The sequence below is a fragment of the Lissotriton vulgaris genome, chromosome 8 (genome assembly GCF_964263255.1).
Source record: "Lissotriton vulgaris chromosome 8, aLisVul1.2, whole genome shotgun sequence".
Classification (NCBI taxonomy): domain Eukaryota; kingdom Metazoa; phylum Chordata; class Amphibia; order Caudata; family Salamandridae; genus Lissotriton; species Lissotriton vulgaris.
In genome coordinates this window covers 1,281,675,936-1,281,696,243 of record NC_141696.1, presented here as the reverse complement: position 1 = coordinate 1,281,696,243, position 20,308 = coordinate 1,281,675,936, and the positions used below count along the sequence as shown (strand labels likewise).

The window sequence follows — 20,308 nt, the reverse complement described above, 5'->3', positions numbered from 1 at the left end:
CCACTAGGTGTGTTTCTATTATATATATTTTAGTATTTGCCCTGTGGGCAATTGCAACTCCCCCTCCTCTTCTGTCAGTCCTGTCTAATCTAATCATTTTATGGCCAGGGGGAAGGGCTACTGCAATGTCTGGTAGTGACGAATCTTGGAGCCAGGTTTCTGTAACAAAAAATAGGTCTGGTTTTTCTGTGTCTAGTAGTGACCAGATTTCTAATGCATGCTTAGGGACGGACCGTGCACTACAGTATATACAGTTAAAGTGTTTAGGTGTTGGACGAGTAGACTCTGTTTTGGAGCTTTTGATGCCACTGTGTGCTTTCATATGTTGCAGACTAGGTGGGGAGAGTTCCTGAGCTGCGTGGTCTTCGGTAAGTGGGGCAGGAGTATTACCAAGTAGGTTGTGGGGAGCTGTGTTTAGGGAGTGGAGCTCCTGGCTAGTGTACGGTCAGGCGTGGACGGGTGCAGACGGGCTTGCACCAGGCGCGCCGCTGAGCGCGTCCGCTCGGCGCACTTGCTTTTAGGCAGGGAGTGGGAGGGACCGCAGCAGTACTGCGTGGAACGCTGACCTTGCGTTCCAGGAAGTGGGTTTTTTCAAAAGAGCAAAGATGGTGATTAGCCCCTCCGTGCAATCGGTACACGCCGCGACAGACCAGGGGGACACCAGAAACACAAGTGAGCAATAAACAATTTTAAAATCACGTAAAAGTTTTTTTTTAAACCTGACAGAGTCAGTTCTGCCTGAGCTGAGCAGTCTTGGTAGTGTTGGACGAGTAGACTGGGTTTGGGAGCATTTGATGCCACTGGGTGCTTTCATATGTTGCCGACTAGGTGGGGGGAGTTCCTGAGCTGCGTGGTCTTCGGTAAGTGGGGCAGGAGTATTACCAAGTGGGTTGTGGGGAGCTGTGTTTAGGGAGTGGAGCTCCTGGCTAGTGTATTTGAGAATGGCCATTTGAGGTCAGTGATGTGGAAGTTCTGGGTGAAATTGGGCAGGGTGCCTGGCGTCTGGCGACGGTCAGGTGCGGACGGACGCAGACGGGCTTGCCTTTGGCGCGCCGCTGCGCACGTCCGCTCGGCGCACTTGCTTTTAGGCAGTGAGTGGGCGGGACCGCAGCAGTAGTGCATGGAGCACTGACCTTGGGTTCCAGGAAGTGAGTATTTCAAAAGAACAAAGATGGTGATTAGACCCTCCATGCAATCGGCACACGCCGCGACGGACCAGGGGGACACCAGAAACACAAGTGAGCAATAAACAATTTTAAAATCACGTAAAAGTTTTTTAAAAAACATGACAGAGTCAGTTCTTCCTGACCTGAGCAGTCTTGGTAGTGTCTAATGGGCTGAGTGTGATCTACTGCGCGCGCCAGCTCGGCGCACTTGCTTTTAGGCAGGGAGTCGGCGGGAAACCAGCAGTAGTGCATGGAGCGCTGACCTTGCGTTCCTGGAAGTGGGTATTTCAAAAGAGAAAACATGGTGATTAGCATCTCCGTAAAATCGGCACACGCCGTGACGGACCAGGGGGACACCAGAAACACAAGTGAGCAATAAACAATTTTAAAATCACGTAAAAGTTTTTTTTTAAAACCTGACAGAGTCAGTTCTGCCTGATCTGAGCAGTCTTGGTAGTGTCTATGGGCTGAGTGCGATCTACTGAGTGCGTCCGCCCGGCGCACTTGCTTTTAGGCAGGGAGTGGGCGGGACCGCAGCAGTAGTGCGTGGACCACTGACCTTGTTTTTCTCTGGTCGCAGCACAGATGAGAGTTGGGCAGTCAATTACCTACATGGATGTTTAGGTCTGGCTTGAAAGTTGAACTATCACCTACTGTAAAAATGAGGTTACTGGTTGAGGGGGGTAAACCCTTCTAAAGTAGCAAGCAGAATTCTTCTTAGGGTGAAGTTACAAGAAAACCCTACATTAACCTGTGCTCAACCCTCGGGTAGCTTATCACAGACCACTCAGGCTTAACTCAGGGGAAATTTGTAAAGTATTGGTGCAACACTTTAAACAGTAACACAGTGACAACACACCACAAAAGTATCCTATAACAGATTTAGAAAACAAAAGTATTTTTTAATAACTAAAACAATACCACAAGGCCAAAAATCCAATCAGTAGAACCGGAGATGTGCAGGTTGTAAAATGTCAGTGAAAATGGCACCAAAAAGCACCAACTGTGGATATCTGGTTGCGCTAGACAGGGACAAAGTCAAATGTTCAGGCCGACTGCGATGGAGCGCCAGGCGGCTACAGGGACCCAGTTAGGCTTGCGGAATAAAGTACCTTAAATCTTGGTTTGGGAAGCATTGCTAGGGTTTGCGTCAAAAATGTTTTGCACAGCCAAAGCAATGTGTCAATTCCGAGATGTGGCGAGGCTGCGGTATGAGGTCTGATGTTGAGGATGCGGTGTGCAGTCGAGGCGATGCGTCACTTCCAAGGAACTGCGAGGCTGCGATGTGGAGTCCAGTATCATTGTAGAGGCTGCCATCAATGACAGATGTGAGGGCTTCTGCAGAGGAGGCATCAAACAGTGATGGTTCCTAAGAGGCGACTGGCTGTGATGGAGATGCCAAAATGCGTTAGGTTGGCTGGCTACAAATAAACCACTCTGGATGGGAGACTTTCATTACAACACAGTCATTACATCGCACTGCTTTTACAACGTAACTGTTATAACGCAACTGCCTTTACATCGCATGCCATTACAACGCATGCCATTACAACGCATGCCATTATAAAGTAAGTAATGGAGATTTTTTTGTTTTAGGGTGGGTAGATGGGCATAGTAATTTTTACCCCTGCACTATCCAACACTTTCCCTACTGTTGTACTCACTTGAGTCAGAATAGTAATTTTTACCCCTACAGTATCCAACACTTACCCTACTGTTGCACTAAAAGTATTATGCTTTGTAATGGAATGCGTTGTAATGGTAGTTTTTAAGAATGCTTTGTAATGGCATGCGTTGTAAAATCATGCGATGTAATGGTAGTTGCGATGTAAAAACTGCGTTGTAAAAGCATGCATTGTAATTGTTTGCGTTTTCACGTCAACATTCCTCTGGAGCCACAATTTATATGTATCTTATCATTTTTGGAGCAGTGCGTACTTGGCAGAGAGTCTGCTGTTGGTGAAAATCAAAGTATTAAAGGGGTTTCCTCATACCCTGGGACGCACCAAGCTGCGGGTGCCTGGCACTCATGAGGATGGTGGTCTGGATGAATATATACATATATGCTTTGAGACTGGCAAAAAGTTTATTTTGACAGGTCGACATGGCAGTTTGAAAACTGCACACACAGGCTGAAATGGTAGGCCTGAAACATGTTTAAAAGGGCTACTTTTGTGGGTAGCTCAATCAGTGCTGCAGGCCCACTAGAAACATTTAATGTACAGGTCCTAGGTACATGTAGTACCACTTTACTAGGGTCTTATAAGTAAATTAAATATGTAAATTGCGTGTAAGCCAATGTTACCATGTTTTGAAGGAGAGAGCACATGCACTTTAGCACAGGTTAGCAGTGGTAAAGAGTGCGGAGTCCCAAGGTCAGCAAAAATGGAGGAGGAAGGAAAAATGTTCGGGGGAAGACCACCCTAAGGCTGACACTGACCTTTTAACCGTAACCCATATTATTCTACATTTCTTTCCTTCCACACAAATGCAAACCTCTTCCCATACTATTTACTTGCAGTAGCGGCTCCTGGAGGGAGTGCCGTGAGGCGGGGCGGGGAAGGGTCAGGGTGGGGGGTAGTAAACTATGGTATACGGCAAAACCGTGGTAAGTACATAAATAAATAAATAAATAAAACAAATTACATTGCGCACGCTGCATCACCATTTGTCGTTGCAGTGTGCGCAATGTAATTTGTTTTATTTATTTATGCATGTACTTACCTCGGTTCGGCCGTATGCCGTAGTTTACTAACACCCACCCTGCCCCTCCCCTGCCCCGCCCTACCGCCCGTGGCACTCCCTCTAGGAGCTGTTACTGTTTACTTGTAATGCTCTGCATTACCATACAATGTTCCTTTAAAGCCAGACCTTTTATTCAATGAATGTCACCCAGTTTGATGACGATAGTGTTAGGCTTCTGCATGCAGAGCTATGGAGCTTTCTGGTGGCAAAGTTCAGAATATTGTCCAAGGCTAGGGATGCACGGTAAGGGAGGTTGACCAATAAGCTATTACAGTTATCTAACATACTCATGACTAAAGGCACGTGAACAAAGTTTTGGTTGTTTGTATCTGTCAGCAAAGGCCGTTGTGGTGATGACGGGATTCAACTTCATGGTAGAGTTGAAGTATCCGCCAATGTTTATGGACGATTGTGTTGGGGTGAGCGAGTCAAGGGAAACACAACAGATAAAAAAACAAGTGGGTGCTAATTTGGCAGGAAAGTAAACACTTTGGGGCAGATTTATAAGCCCCTTGTACCACTTTTGCACTGTTGTTGCGTCACTTCTGTGGCGCAGCAGGGGTGTAAACCATGTGCCATGGTGCGCCCTATTTAGAACGTGACGGTTCTAGGGAGATGTGTCACTTTGTAAAGCCCTACGCCGCATGAAACCTGCATCAGATTTCATGTGGGCGTTCCAGCGCGAGAGGGGGGGGCGTTCCGATGCAGAAATGCCTTGGTAAAGTGCCTTAGTGAAATCTACAAAATTCCACTCAGTCACTTTTCTGACGCCGCTGCATCAAAACCTTGCGTCTGCTCGAAGCAGGTGTAAGGCGTTGACGCACCAGGTTATGTATGGGCAGGCCACGAGCATTGCTGGAGTTGCGTCGCACTTGCGACACGACTCCAGCAATGCACCACCCTTCCGACGGGAGATGCGTCACGCATCTGTTTATCCTTGCGATACGATGCGCCGCATAGTAAATGCAGCACATTTGTGGTGGCGCAAGGGTAAACTTGTGTGACGCATCTTACCTGGCGCATCCCTGCTGATTTGCAGGGATGCGCCAGTCGTCATAAATCTGCGCCTTTCAGTCTCAGAGGAAGTTTAGCATGATGCAACACATTTCTATCCAGTGATGAATGACTGCATGGCAGTTAAAGTCTTTTATTGAAGACAAGGTTGGAAAGGGGAGGAGGAACACTTTTCAATGTTTAACCTTAACTTGCACTTCCACACTAGTGGGATGACTTACCACTAAATGCAAAAAAGACGTAGAGCCAAAAGATGTGTTGAACACTTGAGCAAATATATGAAAATGCACAAAAGGGCTTGCTGCGATAGACAACTTTGTACAGCCAGCCCAGTAAAGAATGTAGAGTGGAAGGGTATGTACAAATATCTTATATATATAACTTAAACTCGCGCACCATTGTAGTGTAGTTCCTATATACCCCATAGGTTCTGCGTATTGGAATAATATATCGTATAGATGTGACGTAGGACTTAGGTCGACTAGGTTTCTATCGAATATTTTAGACTTAATTGTGAGGGCCGGCTACCTCAGAGGTCACTAGAATCTTTCTCGAATAAACAAGAAGGGATTACTGACAACAGCATAAACATGACTACTTTGTTTCCCCAAAATAAAACGTATCTTCAGAGTCGTGGAAACAATAGATAGATATTTTACTCAGTCAATCGTGCATGCTTCGTTTCACCAGAGGTGCAGAGAAATAGAGAGGCGGGCGTTTTCAATAAAAACATTCATTGGACAGTCTTCTTTCGCATGCAAAAGAAATGAACTGCTACAATTGTAATACTGGCTGTAAGGTATAATGTGTTCAGCAAGAAGAGTATTATAAAATAATACTGTAAAAGCATGGTATGGTTTCTAAGTCATAAACTACATACATAAATAACAAAGACTAAAAGTACTCAACTGGTGCTTCTAAAATACGCCTACCCCAATGTACCTAACCTAAGTCTAGTACGAGGGAAGAAGTAAGTATGGTGTAGCATAGGTTTTAGTTTCTTTGCCAAGAATCTATCCAAGATTTCTCTTAGGGTCTAATCAGCTCCGTACCATGGTTTTAGAATGAAGGAGGTCTGGTATCTCTGTCTCGGGACTCGATTTCCCAACACCCCGCGAGGGGAGCTTGGAAACACTGGAGCTGGATTCCCAGCGAGAGAAAGGCAGCCTCTCTGTCAGTGCGTCAGCTGGAGGGTCGGCTTCCTTCGGCACTTGTTGTAGCGAGCTGCGTCGGACAAGTAGATAGTCGAACAGCTCCAAACCACTGTGCGTTTGCTTGGGCAAGTGCAGACATATTTACACCTTGAAGGTGCCTGGTTTGACGTAAAGTCGGACATAATAACGTCATCAAAGAACCCCAAGGGAATGGTAGTTCTTTGAAAATGCCACGATTTCTAGGACAAATCAATATTCAAGAAAGGGGATGTCCCTGACTGCTGAAGCCGAGTTTTCCAAGAAATCGTTGTGGCTTTTTGGAGCTAGTGGAAGTAGCCATACCTGTATTTGGACAGCATGGGCTATGTCTAAATATGGGTATGATTTCTATGCATATATAAGGGTAATGTAAATTATACGTATATAAGGGCATGAATCGGGAAAATTACACTAGTGTCCTAAAACGCTATACAACACCCACTCCACTTTATTATGTTCGAGATTACTAAAAACTAAGTATTTAAAACATATCTACAGCATGAGTTTACAATCCCACCCAAAATACATAAAATGCATTTCAAATGGTTGTACACGAAAAATTAGCATTTGTGATGTACGCATTTAAAAAAGCAATATTTTCATTCAAAGCATGTAGTGTGATATTGGAAAAATGCTTATCAGAATGATTCATTAAATAACATTTATGAAATGGCTCTAAAATACAGAAGAAAGGTCGAGACCATTCCATGACAGAATATATAAACTGTTTTGGTTGTGAACGAGGTCAAATATTGTCCTCTTGGAAGTGTTCAAAGAATTCTTGTTCTCTAAGAATAGATCTACTTTAAGCAGATTACTTTGTGCCAAAAAAAAGTTCAATTTTTAGAGAAACAAAAAGCCAAATCGTAGAAAAATAGACTTCCAAAGTCAGAGTTGTTTTGAAAAACGAAGGTCAAATTCAGAGTTCATCAGAACGCTGTGTGCTAAATTCAAAAGTCATTCTCGCTGTTAGGAGAAAACATCAAGTCTTCTAAGTTTGAAAAGAATTCGTCTACAACTGTAGGTGAAAGTTGGACTACCTCGTTAAGCAGATCAATTGTGCACAGATGAGAAGCATCACCGTCAGCATCAGTCGCATTAGCAATGTTCGCAGTAGATAGTACCTCTGTGCCTGTTGGTCCACATATCTCACCGTCAGCTGGTTGTGCTGGTGAGATCTCCATGAATGCCGTCATCAGGATTAGTAGCCGTTGGGGACAACACAAATCATGAGCCGTTACCAAACCAAGCAAAGCGTCAACATCCGTTGGCAGTGCTGATGGAAGTGTTAGACAGATGTCTAGCACGCATTCTTCTCCACATAGCAGGCATCGTAGAACAGGTAAGATGCAATCTTGCCAGATTGGTCTGAATGATAGAAAACATGTGGTATTCAGATCTCTTAAGCGAGCCAAGCCCAAAATTTGGATTATGCGCTCACGATACCTCATCGCCAGAAGGGTATTCTCCATGGTGATCTGGGCGTCGTTGGTGGATTGGCTTGCCATATCGAAGCAGAAGTAGCAAAAATAATATTCCTGCTGCTAGTCCCAAAAAGAGAGGCAATCTGCCAAACACCGAGTGCACAAAGTTTGGAAATATGCCGGGGACTGATTCAAAAGAGTCTATCAGTCCCGAAAAAATTGTCTTAAATACATGTACAATACCACAGGTATCAGACATGTTTAGGATACGACCTAACATTTCTGCGAAATGTATGGGGCAGTTTGTTGATAATAGGGCATGTATCTCTGCAGAGGACCTTTCAACCTGCAGATCATACGTCTCTTTGGACGAGGCCAGTGGCACAGTTTTTTGCAAAAGAATGGATTTCATTCTACTTAAAGTATCAATTTGAATAGAAGATATGTTCAGTGAAGACCATAACGGCGACTCCCCGTCTGTCTTAGCTTTAGGAAACAATACTTGCATACAACAAGTGACCCTGGCTGACACAGTTACGAGATAGGCAATTCCTGGCATCATTCCACAACAGCTGTGATCATTCAACATTATGTAGCTCCCATTGGAAAGCTGCCTAAAAATTGGATCTATCACTGCTGCTGGAGAACCTTGCAGGTGGCAGGATAAGTTGGTCGAAGAACCATCACAGGCTACATGTAAATTAATACCCTGACATAAAAGTGTACCGCTTAGTGCGCTATTACACTGTGTACCACTAAGAAATACCTCTTTTCCCCCACTCCAACATTTGTGTGTGTATGGTAATTCCCAGGTTGACCTTATGTATTCTTTACCCAACCTTTCATACAGGCCCGCTGGTATGTGTTTCAAGCAATACTGAAACTGGAAAATCGTCACTGGCAACGTAATGGTGCCAGGTATTATCCATTCTATGGCTGGTTTCTCAGAAACAGTCAATGGTAATCTTTCCAGTTTTTCTATGCTCAGCACCGTATAGTCTAAAGAGATTTGTTTATCTGTAAGGTTAAATCCAGTAAACAATGACGTGGTGTTGATTAGACGCCAAGGCACATAGCCTGAACGAAGATTTTGTAACGCCCAGCCTAGCAGCATTATAGAACGCAATTGAGACTGTCCATGTTGCAACATGAGCAAGTCCTGTTCCATTATGTCTATGGCAGAGGATACAATGCTGTCCAAAGAATAAATTCTGGATGACAGAGTTGTTAACCCATTGTCAACTACAGAGAGAGCTTTTCTCTAAATGAATATGATCAATTTCTCATATTTGTTCTGCAGTTTCCATTTGCGTGACTTTCCATGCTTCATTATAAGCAGCATAAATACCGGCATATATGAAACATTTATGACGTGGTTTACGAGGCCCTCGAAAGAGGTCTCTTAAATCAACGTCATCTTTAAGTAAAGTTAAGTGTTGTTTTACCTCAGTAAGTGTAGATTTTTGTAGCTATTCAAGGCACAGTTTTCCTGCACTGTATGTTGTTACTATCCCTGGATGTTGTCTCTGGACATATCTTGGGTCTGGCCTAGTTACTGTAAACCCTTGTGTCTTGTTCAGGAATCTATCTTGACAGTTATTCGTGTCTGTGGGCCAGATTAACCCTTTTTTCCAATCAGGATAAGTTCTGTTTTTAAGTGAAAGTGATTTTATGTCGACCACCCCCTCTGTAGTATTCTTACTATCAGGTGAAGGTGTAGGTATGGACGGATTGTTTAAATCTTTTATCTTGGCGAGGCCAAGACAGGATGTTTGTTGAACAGAGTCATTCAAAAACATTATTTGCTCAGGAATAATGCAGGCTCAAAATAAAGCTTCTATTCCCTGTACTTGCCAGTCTTTTGAGCCCCAGACAGTTTTTTTCGATGTTGTCACTCCAGAAGTCGAAACCTAACGAGGACAGCTGGGCATAAAAGACTGCTGAATAAATTTGTTTTGTATCGGTCAACATACTTTTCATTCCTGTCTTATTAACATTTTTAAAATAAAATGTTTCCGGATTTGAGGTATTGAAACTTGAGAAGTATGGACATTTTTCATAAAATGTTTTTGAGCTACCCTTTGGTGGCGTTGGACAATGTTCCCATAGATTATAAGTATAAACATTTCTAGGGTTTGCAGATTTGTGCAAATAATGATGACCATAGTGATTATAACAATACATTTGTTCACAATCTGATGAACCTTCTAAATATTCATGGTTTGTAAATGTTGCTGACATTTCTAAGTCTGCCATCATATTATTAACTGTCTTAAAGTCCCAATCATCAGAAAATGTGCTGGGTGAAACAAAGTCACTGAAGGAAACCTTAAATTGATGTGGAATCTTCAAAGCTCGGCATGACCATAAATATCATAATCAGTTCTGTCCCATGCTATACCACCAGGTATAGGAACGGCTGTGATGTTTACTGATGATAGGTCTCTTTGTTCACGATGAGATGATTTGTGAGGCTGCAGGAGCAAGTTGATGTTCTTACTTGCTGTGTCCATTTTGCTATATTTTCCATTTATCAGCATTCTCAAACTTAACACAAGGATTAGACAAAGTAGGAGGAAAAGTACGCCTAGCACAATCCAAAATTCAACCCATGGTGAGACTAGATAAGTGTTTTCAAGTTGCTGAAAAAGTTCTGTTACTTGATCTTTAAAAGCTTTATTTGCTGGCGGTGTTTCGGGCTCACTGGGATCCTCAGAAAACGTATCAAAGTTGATGAAATAGCCAGAGGCAGTTCTGTCAATTGTTGGTATTGCATCCGGATTACTTGAAATCGCTGGAGTTGCTTGGTCCCTTGTCATATTAATATAGTCAGATGCTATATCATTGTAGACAGGAGTGTCTTGACGAACTGTTATTTGGGTCTCAAGAGGCACAAGTTCCATTGCTTTATTGCATAGTCCTTCTTTTCTTACTGCAAATTCTTCAAAGGTGATGAGTCTCTCAGTTTGAACCTCTTGGATAGTAGCAAGATTAGGTCGTCTGCTACATCTTTGGAGTCCACTGGGCCTACTACTTATTATCGACCACATGATGTGGTTTTACCAGGTCAATGGACACGAACCAGTTCTCCTTTCTTCCAGCAAGGGGCGGCAGTAGCCTTGTTCTTGATCCGTGGGTTGCTAGCACAGGTACTGGTTTTCTGTATGAAGGCCCAAATTCCTTCTTGTCCGCAATCTTTTCTCTGACTAGATCCCCAATCATTGGAATCCAGACAGGCCTTGCTGGGACAGGTGGTTTTTCTTCAGTGGTCGTTGGCTTCTGTAATGTGTTGCTTAGACTTCTTATTTAATTTAAGTCCTGTAAACAGCCAAACGGTCTTTGATATCAAAGGGTTTTTGTTCTACCACTGAAGTATGACGACAGAGGTCTTCGACAATCATTCTAGTACCAAAAAAACATTTCATATGGAGTGATTCCACCCAGAGAATTTCTTGGCAGATTTTTTAAACTACGTTGGACACTTATTAGATGTTTGACCCACCTGTCACCCAAACCTAATACCCTAGTTGTTATAGATTGCTTTATGTCCCGGTTTTTTCTTTCCACTACCGAATTTCCCTCAGGATGGAATGGACTTGAGTACCGCAATGCAACGCCCAGATTGGCCATGGCCTCTTTGAAAGCTGGAGAGCTAAACGCAGGACCCAGGTCAGAATGTAGCGTGCCAATTGCGTATGTGCCGATAAAGACTCGCAAATCTTTTATAACAGTTCAGGCGTCAGCCGAGCGCTGAGGCCACATCCAAATTAATCTTGAGCATGAATCCACTGCGACCATGATAATTTTATAGTTGCCATCCCTTTGTAAGGGACCACAGTGGTCCAGGTAAACACATGCCAATGGTTTATATGAAATTAGAAGGGGCGTCTGCTCCATGCGTTTCACTGTTGAAAGTTTCATTTTCTGACAGACTTCACATTCCAAAACATAGTTTTGGGTCGGTTTCCTTATGCGCGGCCACCAGTATCTTTGTTTTAATAATGACACTGTGGCAGAAACACCTGCGTGTGCAGAGGCAAGCACTTCATGTGCTGCTAAGATTAGTCCTAATCTATGTTCCATGTTTGGAATTACTCTATCCCCCACTCCAGGGATTCGAGCAAAAGGAACATTATTTGCATCAGTTATATAGGAGTACTTGAGTGGAAAGCCTTTTGGTAACGTTTTACCGCTGTCTTTATTGGAAGCGGCGACAGCCTACATTATTTTGGTGTCTATTTTTGTTTTAGAACGAGTGATTGCAGCTACAGAAGCCGTTTGCACAGCTGCCTTTGCGGCTTCATCAGCCAATGAATTCCCTGCAATGTGAACGCCATCACGCTGATGACTCAGTGTATGGATCACGTGAGTCTTCTGTAGTTCTTTCTGTAATAGAACTACTTGTTCCCAAAGCAACTTATGCTTAATTGTGCCACCTTTTGCATCTTTGAAACCGTTTTGAACCCAGTTCTGCAAGTATTCATTGTAAGCTTGAACGCAGTAATACAAATCGCACACTATGAGTGTGGGGAATTCGCGATCGGTATTTTCAAACGCCATCTTGAATGCCTGTAGTTCAGCTCGCTGAGCTGTACAATCTCCTAGAGATTGAGTTTTTGTGACCATAGGTCTGAATTTACCATCGCGCCAGCGACCTTTAACAATCGCGCATGCAGCACTATAAGCTTGTTTACCCCCATTGCGGGCTGTGCTGATCCGTCTGTATAAATTATAGATTCGTGCTGTTCTAGGGACAGAATCTCAGAGGGCAGAGGACATTCTTGTTCGTATTGTAAAAATTCTTGTGTTTTCAAGTAGGGATCAAAAACGTATTCAACGTCTGTTGCAGCAAGCGAATTAACCCATTGTATCCATTTCGGATATAAAGCCTTTGCATTCGGAACGCTTGTTTTTGTCATTGCCTCTAAGGCAGGTACAGGAGTAACGACCATTATGCGTTTTCCCTGTGCGAGAGCTCTCTTTTTTGCTACTGCAGTTTGAACCGCTGTCAGAATTTTTTCTGTTGAAGTGAATTTCATTTCAGCTTGTGTGTACAAGTGTGATTTGTAAGCAATTGGTACTTTTTCACCTTCATTAAAGGTTAAGTATGTGAATCCGCATCTTCCTGGGATGATTCGGATTACAAGGTTGCGTACATTTACGCGAGTCTGTAAATGTGTTGTCGCTAACATGTCTGTTTGCACTGAAGGCAACATTTCTGTGTGTTTTTGAGTCCAATTTGTTGTTTTGAAATCAGGTTTGATTAATTCGTAGAGAGGTTTAACCCTTTCTGCGTAATTTACAATGTAAGTTCCTCCGAAATTCAGGAAACCTAAAATTGACTGTAAGTTTTACAGCATTTTTTGAGGTTGGAGCAGTGCACATTTCTCTAGAAAGTTTGCTGCCAGGCTTTTGTCATCACTTGATAACTCGTATCCCAGAAAAAGGACGTTGAGGTGGGCAATTCTCGATTTCCTAAAATTGAATTTGTACCTTTCAGATGCAAAGCCAAGTATTATCGTATTCACTCTGTTCGAGTGCCTGTCCAAGTCATCATCTGTTAGATAGATGTCATCTACATAAGATAATGCCTCATCATCATATGTTTGTAGTAACTCTGTTACTCTGGCTGAAAATAACCCAGGACTATTCTTGAATCCCTGGGGGAGATGACAGAAGAGACGCTGTGTCCCCATGATTGAGAAAGCGGTCAAGTACCTGCTTTCAGGTGCGATATTTTGAAAGAAAAAACCCTTTGAAATATCTAATGTAGTTTTATATTTTTTCCGCACAATGTTATTCATCAGTGCTGCACTGTGTGCATTTTGTACTGCAAATGAGTTTAAATGTCTTTAGTCCAAAACTAGACGATATGTATTGTCTGGTTTGGAGACAGGAAACAAAGGATTGTTCATGGACGATGTGCATGTTTCAATCACCCCTTGGTATTCAAGGCAATCTAAGATCTCCTTGACCTGTATTTTAGCTTCTTGCTTAACTGGATACTGCCTCTGAGCAGTAGGTTGTGTTTTTAACTGGATTTTATGGTGAGGAGAATCCTCATCCCATCCCATATGATTTTTATATAATGCTGGAGCCTGGGCCTTTTGCCCATTTTCTGGCATAGGTGTATTTTAAGTGAATTGGAATATGATTTGAGAAGGCTGGCATAATGATGTCTTTGCCATGTGGGCACTCCCTGACAAATTTTGGTGGCCAGTCTTTTTCAGCTAGAAGAATGTCATAACCCTTAGAGAGCTTCTCCCAAAAGAGTGCCCTGATTTTCCTAGTTATGTCCCCCTCCATCCGGAGCGTTACTTCATATAACGTATGGGGTACACTAACCCTGGTATCGGCAGTTTCAACTTGAAGGAACTCATTCAAGTCCACTATCTCCAGATGATCCTTCAGGATCCTGCGAGCTATGGTAACTTCTGCTGCGCTGTCCAGCATTGTTTAGGCCCACTCCCCGTTCTTGAGTTGTGTCCTCAAGATCCTCGGCATGTCTGATTATGAGACCTGCTACCTTCTTCTTGGTGAATTGGGGTTTCTTATTTTTTGGAACGTGTTGATCGTCTTTGGACTTCATGCGTTCTTCCTTGTGTTCTGACTGTCCTCGTCGTTCTGATTTCTGTCAGGAAGTCTGAAAGGCACGAGAGGAACGTGTATCAGCATCTTGGTATCTATCAGGTTTTCTCAAATTATCCCTGTTCCTGAGGTTATACCTCTTTTCAGAGCGCTCCTTTTGAGGAGACCTACCTCGGGATTGAGAACGCTTCTTTTTAGAAGTTTCTTTTGTATTCTCCCACTTCTTTTTAGGAGTAGTGAGAGTGTTTTTGATAAAGACCTTTTCAGGACTTTCTGTTAGTTGAGGCTTAACTGGTTTCCCACCCAAACTGTCTCTACCTGGTTCTTCATAGGATTTTTCGATTATTCTGGCCAGTTCATATGGTTGCTCAGTTACATCAAGTTCTTTTAATTGTCGACGGATCACCACAGATGCTGCCTCACCTTTAATATTAGCTAATTTTATTGCTGAGACCTGTTTGAAATCTTTAAGTAATTTCATACCTAGATTTAAAGCAGGCTCTGCCCCGTATTCATTTTGAATCTGTTGCAGGACGTCTGGTATTACCGCCATAGAAGGAACACCATGTGTTTTTGTGTAGATTGCAGCAAAGACTGTACCCCAAGTGTCACAGTCCTCCAGGTGTGGTGCGATCCCCATCGGTAAACAGATTGTTAGAATCCTGTGTTTCTCATGAGGTGTACTATCTGGAAATACTGCCTCTATTTGAGTAATCTTTTGAGCTATCCAGAATGGAATTTGTTCCCGTTTTGCGGGTAATTTACCAAAGACTGATTGTGTAGTCTGTAGTGTAATTTTATTTGTGTTCCCCTGGTGAGGGGTTTGCTGTGGAATCCTTATAGGAGGTTGGACTGTTAGAGTCCCCATGACATATTGAACCAATTGTCTGTGTATTTTGATTAGTTGTTTTAGTTGAACTAATAGTTCTGCACCTGACATTTCTTCAATGGCAGGATGTGGTGTATAGCTGGCTAGTACCGGCCATGTTACTCCTGGTCTACCTAGTGGACCAAGCCTGGTTATGTGATTTTGATGTTGTAGGGCGCCTTTAAGCCAGAGCGCATGCTCTTGGTATGTTAATGGAATTTCAACATCCTCGAAAGGTGTGTATTTCGTTGGAGTTATCTCTTCTTTGTAGAAGTGAAACACGTGTATTCTTGGATTTGCTTCAGGGAAGACAATCAATGAATAGAATACCTCTGTCTGCCGATATTCGTGTGCCTGTATGACAAAAATTTCCCTACCACCTCTTGGTGATAGGCCATTTGCTATAAGCTTCATAGTATGGTTTTCCTTAAGTTTTCCGGTATGATTATAGCATCCGCGTCGGTTTCATTAAAACCTGTAACGTCTAAGCCCGTTTGGGTTGCAGCTGCAGTTCCACCGGTTGCGTTATTGCCTGTGGGTCCACCGTTCTCAGTGTCGCTATCCAACATTTTCAGTTATGGCGGATATTTTATCCTTTAACCCAGTCCAGACGTCTATTGGAGTATTTTACGTGAAAAAGGGGTCTCTGTGAAAAGCACCACTGAGTTACTCTAGTATCTAGTGTTAAATTACTGCCTTACCAAACGTTGGGCGCCATGTACTGTAGTTCCTATGTTCCCAATAGGCTCTGCGCATTAGAATAATATATCCTATAGATTTGATGTAGGACTTAGGTCGACTAGCTCTCTATTGAATATATTAGACATAATTGTGAGTGCCAGCTAGCTCAGAGGTCACTAGAAACTTTCTCGAATAAACAAGAAGGGATTCGTTTCTGACAACGGCATAAACATGACAACTTTGTTTCCCCGAGATAAAACGTTTCTTCAGAGCTGTGGAAACAATAGATAGATATTTTACTCAGTCAATCGTGCATGTTTCGCTTGACCAGAGGTGCAGAGAAATAAAGAGATGGGCGTTTTCAATAAAAGCATTTATTGAACAGTCTTCTTTCTCATGCAAAATAAATGAACTGCTACAATCGTAATACTGGCTGTAAAGTATAATGCGTTCAGCAAGAAGAGTATTATAAAATAATACTGTAAAAGCATGGTATAGTTTCTAAGCCATAAAATACATACATAAATAACAAAGACTAAAAGTACTCAACTGGTGCTTCTAAAATACGCCTACCCCAATGTACCTAACCTAAGTCTAGTACGAGGGAAGAAGTAAGTATGGTGTAGCATAGGTTTTAGTTTCTTTGCCAAGAATCTATCCAAGATTTTTCTTAGGGTCTAATCAGCTCCGTACAAAGGTTTTAGTATGAAGGAGGTCTGGTATCTCTGTCTCGGGACTCGATTTCCCAACACCCCGCGAGGGGAGCTTGGAAACACTGGAGCTGGATTCTCAGCGAGAGAAAGGCAGCCTCTCTGTCAGTGCGTCAGCTGGAGGGTCTTCTTCCTTTGGCACTTGCTGTAGCGAGCTGTGTCGGGCAAGTAGATAGTTGAACTGCTCCAAACCACCATGCGTTTGCTAGGGCAAGTGCAGACATATTTATACCTTGAAGGTGCCTGGTTTGACGTAAAGTCGGACATAATAACGTCACCAAAGAACACCAAGGGAATGGTAGTTCTTTGAAAACGCCTCGATTTCTAGGACAAATCAATATTCAAGAAAGGGGATGTCCCTGACTGCTGAAGCCGAGTTTTCCAAGAAATCGTTGTGGCTTTTTGGAACTAGTGGAAGTAGCAATGCCTGTATTTGGACAGCAAGGGCTATGTCTAAATATGGGTATGACTTCTATGCCTATATAAGGGTAATGTAAATTATACCTATATAAGGGCATGAATCGGGAAAATTACACTAGGGTCCTAAAACGCTATACAACACCATGTGGTTCAGGGGCTGACCTGCTAGAGATAGTAGAATTCCACCCACCCTGGTGAAGAGGGTGAAATATTGAAGGCAGGCCTGACGGAGACACACCCTTAGGATTTCAGAAATTGAACAAATACTTTATTTTGACTCCTGTGGGGTGCTGGGGAGAAACATTGTGGGCTTCAGCACAGCTCCACCATTGTTGCTTTTAAAAATGACGTGTTGCAACTTCTATGTGTGCTACACAAACCAGCACATAAACAATCATTCCCACAATGCAGAAACCCTTACACTATGGTACAAGGGTGTCTGCTTTGGCACTAGGCAGCTGTAACTACCACCAGCACAGGGGGTGACGCAGGGCTGCACCATATTGTTATACATAGGGTGAAGCCCTGCATTTCAAGAGTGGCGTAGCGCTGCGTTAAGCCAAGAAGGCTAACGCTGCGCTCCGTCACTTTTCTTGTAAATATATGCCCCATAGCAGTCGTGGCTTCTATCTGGAAGCAGCAGTGGGGCTGGTCGTTTTTTTTTTTTTTTAAACGTACCTCGCGGCTGGGCAGCCAGTGCCACCTGTCCTGCGTCCGGTTCCTGGTTTATTGGGAGAAGCAGTAAGCAGGAAGCACCAGGGCTCCCACGCTCCCTGCAATGCAGCGTTGTGATTGGTCTGAGTGCTGTGACATGGCGCTCAGCCAGGGGCCGCCAAACAGTCATTGCGCACGTAGGTGTGTTCTACCACTCCTCCCCTGCTCTGCAGCCCTGCCCTGCCCCCTCACGCAACTGCATCAGCAGGAGGACAAAGTAAAATGATAATAACATTACGTTATCATCATTTTATTTTTTCCTTTCTTTTGCTGCTTCATGGCAGTGGGGCAACGCTTCTACGACTTAGCAGAAGAGCCGCCACTGCCCCATAGTACCAAAGGTTTCAACAGCAAGGTTATGATTGGACTCAATGTAAAGAATACATTTTCTGCACATATTCCTCGCAGAAACATGGAGGTAAATATTTTGTACCACAAAGTACGTTTTTGCGACCTGTTTGTTAGCTACGTAAAGTGACCTCAGAAAAGAATGATGACTGTATTCATGTGCACGCTATACATTAACAACCATTGGCAGTCAAATTAGATAACTTTCCAATGAGGCAGAAGAAGAACAAAGACAACTGCATAATTGTTGCTCCTTGTGTAATAAGAAATGGAGCAAAAGTACTTGATGCAGGGTAATTGTAGAAACAAACTGAGTTCACTCTGTTCTTGCTGTGTTTTACATGATGAAAATGGATACACTGCAAATGTGAAAGATGAGACATAGTGCGAAAAATCAGTTTGCTTGATTTTTGTAACGTAAGTCGCCCACAGAGTACAAATCACAGTTATATTTTTAAAGGCCTTTCTTAATCTAAAATTGCTTTGACATTATTTATAAGCCTCCATAGAATGCATACAAACAACAAACTGGCAGATGCATCAAAGTAGTCTTTTGCTATTCCTAAATAGCGATTTTTAAGAAATTGCTTTTTAGGAATAGCAAAAGCCTATGCATGTAGGAATCGCTATTAAAATAGCGATTCCTAAACATTCCTTAAGTGCTACTCGCAAATTAATAGCCGCAATTAAGGAATGCTGTCCCATTCATTCCTATGGGCCTACAGGCCCATAGGAATGAATTGGAGATTGCATGAGCAATTTGCGAGTACCAGTAGGTACTCGCAAATTGCTCATGCAATTTCAAGGGTGCAAGGATGTCAAAATGACACCCTGTTGCACCCCTGAAATTGATCTCAGCACATATGTGTGTGCGCAACATGAAACTTTGAAAAATGCACAAAAGTGTTTTTTTTTCAAAGTTTTAGCAAATTACCATGAAGTTCAACTTCATGGTAATTTGCTACTCCTATTAGCGAATTCGCTATTTTTTTTACTTTCATGCATTGCATTTAAGGAATCTCAATTTGGGATTCCTTAAATGCAATCGCAATTTAAGGAATCTCAATTTAGAGATTCCTTAAATTGCGATGTTTGCATTTGGGATGATGCATCCCAAATTCAAAAATACTGGGAGCAAAGGGGCTTTGCGACCGGCACTTACTTTGATGCATATGCCTGTAAGTGTTTCCTTGTAAGTCATCGAATAGCATAATTATTTAGAATAGAAAATGGATTTACAACAATGTAAGATTTTAAGTCACAAAACTGGATCTTACAAACATGGGCGGTATTGAGGACGTCTCCTCCACTCCCCATTATCTTTAAAAAGCCCTTTTTGTACTAGATGAATTTGGTTGCTGAGCCTGAAATGTTGACATTCATTCACGTGGGGGAAATGAACACGCATACCTTATGTAATAGAGCACAGCAGCCAGGATGTCTGATAAATGTACTCCAGATGCTTGGACCGCACTTACAAGAATCTTTTTTTCTTCTTTCTAATCGCTTACAGAATTTCCTTTGACCCTGCAAGGTACCCCAAATACATTCCTGAGGCCTACTGCCTGTGCAAGGGCTGTCTGACTGGCATCTTCGGAGAGGAGGACTTCCGCTTCCGGAGTGCACCTGTCTATATGCCGACCGTCATCCTGCGACGTACTCCCACCTGCGCCGGCGGGCGGTACATTTACGTCGAAGACTATGTCACTGTGCCTGTAGGATGCACCTGTGTGCCAGAACAAGAAACGGGGCCCGAGGCGGCCAACTCCAGCACAGGCAAGGAAGAAGGGAAAGTGCTGGCGGGCAGGAGTGACAAGCCCACGCCCCCTTGAACCTTGAAGTTATTTGCCACAGATTTTGCTCTCTGTTTATATCCGAAGTAGCAGCTAAGGTTGTCTCCAATGCAAGACAAGAATCACACCAGAGTGCTGGTGTCAGGAGTGCAGAAGCAAGTAAAGGCCCCTATCACTGCTGTAGGGACCATCTTGTGGACATTGCTTACAGGCGTTCACTAAAAACATAGGTGCCAGAGTAGAGGACAGCTGTGATGTTAAGCAGTCTACGGAAACCACTGTGTTAATTCTTTGCTTGTGTTGCTTGACAAAATGGACTTGAATAATAACCTTTGTTGAAGGAAAAATATACGACGCTGGAGTTCAGGACTTGTAGTGACAGATCAGCACTTAATATATTCAAAAATACCTTTATACTATTTAAAACAATACATTATAAGGGCCATATGTATGAACACATTTTCCCATAGACACAGAATGGGTAAAACCCTTTGATACATCTGGCCCCTTTGCTTTTTCTAATCTACATAGTGTAACTTGCCATGGATTGATTATAGAATAACACTTTTTGGTATTTCAATTGTATTCAAATTCAGGCGTTTTCAGAAGGGGAGAGGAAGGCAGATGGGTGGCATCTCAGAGGG

At 42.9% G+C, this 20,308-nt stretch overlaps 1 protein-coding gene across 1 annotated transcript in view; it reads left to right on the top strand.

The window, feature by feature from the left end:
* The window catches only part of IL17D (interleukin 17D), a 66,575-nt gene extending 46,481 nt beyond the window's left edge, over nucleotides 1-20,094 (top strand). Inside the window, exon 3 of the mRNA XM_086933468.1 lies at nucleotides 19,385-20,094. Within this exon, the coding sequence (XP_086789594.1) occupies nucleotides 19,385-19,703 (319 nt within the window). The 3' untranslated portion in view covers nucleotides 19,704-20,094. The remainder of the gene's footprint in view (nucleotides 1-19,384) is intronic.
* The last annotated feature ends 214 nt before the right edge of the window (nucleotides 20,095-20,308 follow it).